This window comes from Parasteatoda tepidariorum, chromosome 9, assembly GCF_043381705.1.
Source record: "Parasteatoda tepidariorum isolate YZ-2023 chromosome 9, CAS_Ptep_4.0, whole genome shotgun sequence".
NCBI lineage: Eukaryota > Metazoa > Arthropoda > Arachnida > Araneae > Theridiidae > Parasteatoda > Parasteatoda tepidariorum.
The window spans coordinates 63,541,497-63,548,232 of NC_092212.1; the positions used below are offsets into that span (position 1 = coordinate 63,541,497).

General features: G+C 30.9%; 1 protein-coding gene across 1 annotated transcript in view; it reads right to left on the reverse strand.

The window, feature by feature from the left end:
- Positions 1-954: 954 nt before the first annotated feature.
- The window catches only part of LOC107454537 (uncharacterized), a 10,187-nt gene continuing 4,405 nt past the window's right edge, over positions 955-6,736 (reverse strand). Inside the window, exon 2 of the mRNA XM_016071763.4 lies at positions 955-4,581. Within this exon, the coding sequence (XP_015927249.2) occupies positions 3,858-4,581 (724 nt within the window). The 3' untranslated portion in view covers positions 955-3,857. The remainder of the gene's footprint in view (positions 4,582-6,736) is intronic.

Consider the following 6,736-nt stretch of genomic DNA (forward strand, 5'->3'; position numbering starts at 1 on the left):
CGCCATCCATTTCTCCTCCAGTTCGCATGTTCTGTTGTCCACTCCATGCTGGCGAGTCGGTGCTTTGTTGGTTAACGTGACACACACAATTCGTCGTCGAGCATACAGACCTACAGTGTGAAGGCTGTTTCGGACAAAGTTTGAAAATAGGAAAAACTTGCATTTGTGAATATCTTCTTCCATTGGTTGATTCAAACGTAAAATNTTGAAACATCGCACTCATCGAAACAACGCGCATACTAAATGTCGATCATTCTTTTCGGGAAGGTGAAAGGCAAATCATTAAGGTGTCTTACATTAAGGTGAAAGGTAAATCTAATTCAGTTAAAGGACTTCGTTGAAACAACGCACTCATAGAAACAACGCGCATACTAAATGTCGATCATTCTTTTCGGGAAGGTGAAAGGCAAATCATTAAGGTGTCCTACATTAAGGTGAAAGGCAAATTAAATTCGCCGCTGCTAAAAATTCGCGCTACTCAAAATTTGCATACTGCAAAGTTTGAAAATAGGAAGAACTAGTATTTGTGACTCGCTTCTTCCATTTTATGCAACAACAAAAAAAAACAATTGTTTATACCGTTATTTTATACAAGACTTACAATATCCTTTGTTTGTTTTGAACAGTGCAGTTATAAGTTAATAAAATATTAAAAACCGTAACGCGATTTATAAATTATGAACATAATGATTAAAAGACAACGGACAATTTTTACATACGGACAATTTAAGTAATCCTATACTTGATTAGTTTGAGCTAGAAGTTTGTGTTGTTAAATAATAAGATTCGAGATTAGAAACGTTGTTAAAGGGACTAAATTTTATATTTTCCTGGATTAAATATTGAAGATGTTAATTCATTGACAGTCTATATATAGTAAAAAAATTTGTGATTATGTGTTTGTTTGCTCCTTTTTATGCTTTCTTTGTTAGATGGGGAAAAATACTGTCAAAATAAGAATTAAAAAAAACAATTTTATTAAAATATTAGTTTACATTTTCTTAGTTACAATATAAGAATTTTTTTAATAGCAAGAAACACTTTTTCATTTTTAAATAGGCAGTGCATTTCAAAATAAATACTTAAATTAATCGTTACATTATCGATACATACGATTAATCGATACATACTTAAATTAATCGATACAGCATTACCCACGGATTAGGTTCGGTCGAGTAATCTAGTGCAAAAATATCTTAACAAGAGATATACCCAATCACAAACTCAACTGATTTAATTTCGGCAGTGCCAAAATTATTTCCACCCCAGTTGCAAAGCTAAATCGCAAATTTTTTTAAAAGACCATAAATTATGACACCGCAGGATTCAATGAAATTTTTAATTTTGAAAACTTAAGAGAAAACATAAACCTCAGGGCGATTGCAACTTATTTTCGTAGTGACGTAACTTTATCTAAAATACAAAATATTTCATTTTATTTTCACCCCAATTCGCTTTCCAACTACCAGAAAGAGCCACCTCAAAGATAACATTTCAAGACAGATGGGAAAAGGGCCGCTAACGGCCTCAGGCGCCCAGATAAATTTTGATGATGATTTTAAATCATTTTAAAATCCGTGCAATATTTATTTCAAATATTTAATTAGCATTTATGTTGCTCATGAACTATTTATCAATTTTTTTTCTTTTATTCAAAAACATTTCAGTTAATTTATTTGAAAATGCACTTTCATGTTAAGTGGCGTGATGAAAAAAAAATCACTTTTCCCCCATTTTTGTATTTTTTTCGATTAAACTATTTTTTGATGAAAAGGAAATATTTTTATTTTGGAAAGTATCAATATAGTATTCTTCAGTTTTGAATGAATTTTAATATATACACGAATTTAATTTAATGCAAATACATCATTAAGGAAAAAAAATTAAAAGAACTGACAAAAAATTAACTAAAAGAACTAAGATAATAAAGAATTTTTTTTTAATTTCATGCAAATATATTTATAAATTGACTGATGAAAAGAATTGTATTTGAAATACTGATGTTTACTAAACAACTATCAAAACTGCTACCAACATGTCTAAATACTTGAGCTCTTCATTAAAAAAGGTTACACGCCCCTAAAATCACAATAAAAATATATATATTTTTTTTATAAAATAATTTTAATTCACTTAGCAAATAAAAATAACTTTTAACTAAACTGTGAGTATAGCTATTGAAAAATAGTAAGTTATTTTCTGATATTTTTAAGACTAATTTCATTTCAATATAAGTCGGTAAGTGTATACCACAGACTTATATATCCAATAACTTATGTTCCAATTTAATACTTTTCTAAATTCCGCCTTTCCATAGCAATTATTAATCCCTTATTAAAACATTTTAATTAATATAATTAAAAATATTTAAATTATGATAAATTAAAACATATAAATTAATATAAAATGAATGATTATAAATACCCGAATGTCTCTTCACAGTGTTGTTGTTGCATATTATAATTTTGAAAAAATTGTATTAAGTCTACTATAAAGTGCATTTTAGCCCGTTTTGTCCCGAATTTATATATTGAAATCATACAAAAAGTGGTTTTATGGGGAAAGTGGTATAATATATTTCCGAAATTAATTGTTTTTTCTACTGTTAGGGCATTCAAAAAATCTTCGATAGATCAAAAAGTGCTTGCTCTTCATAATTCTAGATCTAATCAGAAATAACTAAATCATTGTGGTATCTGAGAATCTTTTAATTCACCCAGATAAATGGAAATGCTGAAAAAAGTTTCCCACCACAATGAATGTTTTTGAAAAAAGGAACTGTCCTAAATATATGACGCTGGGCGTTAACCGGTTAAAATCTTGAAGGGGAGGGCACATAAGTCTATGTAAGCCACTGTTTATGTGTAGTGGTGGAGAAATTCTTTTCATTCTAATTTATTATATTATTAATGCATTACATTTGCAACCGCTAGGGAGAATATTTTTTGAAACAACGGAAACTCCGTCGTAGTTGGGAGATATCTCTTAAAATGATCTAAAATATTGCTCGACATCGCCATGCCGTACTTGAGATAAACTTTACATCACATTAACCTTCCTAGATCGAAGGTACACATTATATTTTATTTTATATTTCGTAACCGTCGTTGAGCAGCCGACTCAATTTTGGGGATTACGACTTCTAATGTTCCACTCCGTAGCCTTGTAATTTTTATCGCAATCCAAAAGACAAGGGAACTCCTGGATCAAGTATTGGGAGAAATTTGCCTTCTTGTGGGACTTTTTGATGGAACTAACCCACATTTGCGTACACATGGAGAGGAAGACTACGATAATCTCCCACGGTTAGCCTGACGGCAAAAGGACTCTAACCGAGAAGCCGTCTACCACTGAGGATATTTCACGTCAGCACCGCTGTCGGTGCAAGCCGCATGCGGATTTGTATCGTACAGCCATCGCTGGGATTCGAACCCGGTTCACCTCATTGGAAGGCGAACGTTCTATTTATTAAGCCATTGCGGCTCAAGGTACATATTAGTGCACTTCGTCAAATACAAGGTACACAACCAGAAAAATTAAAGATTGGTAATGAGTTTCTCAAGACAACTCAACCCTTTGCACTCCGAGTACTTTAAAATGATGTTTGAACAAATGTAACCACTAAGTCATTTAAAATACATGATATAATACAGTAAAACAAATAATACAGTATTTTTACATGATTTTCAAAATTCTTAAAATATTATGGTTGCTAATTATTAACCTATAAAAATTTTTAATTTTAGTGTGGTGACTGTTGGCGGTGCCTAAGGGTAAAATTTTATAAATTTACAATTTTGTTTCATAAAATCAGTTTTCCAAGTCTTCACAATACGATGAGCTTAATGAAATTATTATTAGAATTTCTTTAAAATATGTACATATTTCAAAATTTGGCTACTACTTTTAGACGGTTTCGAAACGTATATTTTTTTTAAATAAAAGAGCGAAACATCCGAATCAGTTTTTCTCGAGCTCGATAGAGTAACAGAAAATGTTCCAAACAATGTTTTTTGCACGAATTGCTCGTCTACAGAAGAGAAACATAAGCTTGGTTTAATGTCTTGAACAATAATCTTGATTCGAACATTCTGTCCTTCAAAGAAGTCATGATCAAACGATATATTAATCGAAGGCCTCAAATTAACTTGAACTTCATCATCAAACGAAAAATTATCCCCACTCACATTGTAAATAATAGTTAAAGGTAAGTTGTTGCTTCTATTCTCAGTATTAAAGCACAATTCTACGCCTAAAACTGAATAAAAGTCTTTTTCCGATTCAATTGTAGCTGTATTAATAATATCTTTTGGGAATGCTTCATTTAAGCTAAGTTGGATTGGAAAGAGAGGGAAGAAAATATCATGGCCTGATGATAATGATGAACTTGAAAATCCGATATAACAATATGATGTATTATTCAAGATAATATCATTCATGTTTTTCGATACATATGATGAGGAAAATATAATCGCTACACAATTATACAGAAGCTGCTTTGCCTGAGTGTCTCGGGCCAATACAGAGGTTTCAATTGCTGATTCTGTATTACTGATGAAAAACTTGTCACAAAAATAAAATCTGAAAATAAAAAGAGAATTAAAGGAATAAGAATATACACACAAAAAAAACTGTTATTATTATTAAAGCATCGAAAACCAATGATCATAAATGAACTAAAGATACATCTGAATATTTTAATTTTCAGTTTGTAGCTGGTAGACACTAATAACTTTTTCCTAAAAACTTAATGAGTCAATATCCATACCTGCCAACTTTTCCGGATTTTCCCGGAGATTTTATTTTTATATTTAAAGTGGTAGTAAATATATACTATTTTTTCTTTTATAAATTTAATTTTTAAATGATTTTGATCACCACTATTCTTACAAAAATTAAGCACATATATTATTACATATATATATATTAAGCACATATATATTAAGCATTACTATCATGGTTGTCAACTTAAGTTTTTTCAAATGCAACGTATTTGTTTGCTTAAAATTGAAGTTTTAACTGATTTTTAATACCACTGGGAAAAATGATAATGGAAGCGATTAAAAGTTGGCAGGTATGGATATCGATTGGTCTGAGCTGAGGTACATTTTGATAGATGAATGTTGGTATTGTCGATAACTCCGCCCCCCCCCCCACATTATGGACACGCGGACGTGATGCGAACATGCTTATCTTGAAAGTAACGCCCACTTCAATCTGGTAACGCCTACTTCAATGGATGGTCCACATTGAACAGTTCACCTGCTACTTGGGACTACGGCATTATCCACCTACGGCATAATTTATTTCTTCACTTGAACATTTATTAGTTTTTCATAGTTCTAAAACAGAATAGGTAAATCCTACAATGGTAAATGTAGCTTATAACTGGCATTTAAAATATTATTGCTAGTTTACCAATATAAATGACATTGATAATAAAATCCATTAAAAATTATGAATAATTTTTAATTAATCTGAATAACTTTTTGTTTGGATTGCAAGACTTACTCTAAGATTATAATAAATAAAAAATATGATGATAAAACTCGATAAGCTTTGAGAAACCCAATAAAACCCTGGAAAAATTTCAAAACCCTGAAAAAGCTCCCACAGAAACCCAGTGTGTTCATTTCTTTTTTTCGATCCCAGAACTAATCTTAACACAGATAATTTGATTTTTTTAAAAATTCAAAACAGCCATTTTTTTATTACAGATTGTTAATTTATTTAAAATGAAAAATTTCAAGTTATTCATTTTTATTTTGTAAATAAAGTTTTTGCCCTCAAATTGTCTTAAATTCCGACAAATTTTGAAAAAAAACTTAAGATTTTCCCAAAACTTTGCACAACGGCAGTAAATTTACCCCTGGAAAGACCCTAGTGAGAAAATCAAACTCTAAATTTAGGGTCGAAATCTTCAAGTCGGCAAATTTAGAGAAACGTTTGAGTAGGTTCACTTCCAAACAGGTTGCGAAATAAGCCACATGATTCCTAATGGGGCTGCTATAGATGATGTTTTTTACACTAGGAAACGCTGCAAGCTCCATACTTCCGGGTTATTATTTCCATTGTATTTTAAAGCCATTTGGCTAACAACGTGATCATTGTGTTTTAAAATTCTTGCAAACGTTGTATTTGATTACTTATTACTTGTGTTTACAATGCTAACAATACTTGTGTTTACAATGATAAAGGTGCTACCACTAACGTACTGTTTGTCTACGATAGGTACTCTGTCCGCCACAAAGTCTGCGGCAGTCTGGTGCTATGGAAACAAGAAGAGAGCATTTTAGGGAGGGTGGCTTCGATGAAGAGGTCTCCTTTTCTTTCGCCTTCGATGATAGCTTGTATGGGGAGTATACCAGATTGGCTGACTCAGCCACCAGTAGGAGACTTATTTAATCTGATTCAAGAACTTTTTTAAGATTCGCATGAATATTTCTTTCTTACTTAAAATAATTCTCTCGATTCAATCAGTTGTTATTTTTTAAATACAAAGGAAAAAAAGTGAACAAATTCTGACATTAAGGGTAGTACAGGTTTTTTTAATATTACTTTTTAATTTTACGATATTTATTATGAATGTTCATTGATTGTTAGATGGTTTAATTTCTAAACTTGCACATTTTTTAAAGCAGTTAATTTCTTTTATTACTTGAATTTTCTGGAAAAAGTGAAGAGCTTAAACTTAATAACTCTGATTTTAAAAGGAGATAAAACTTTTGCTGAAAAT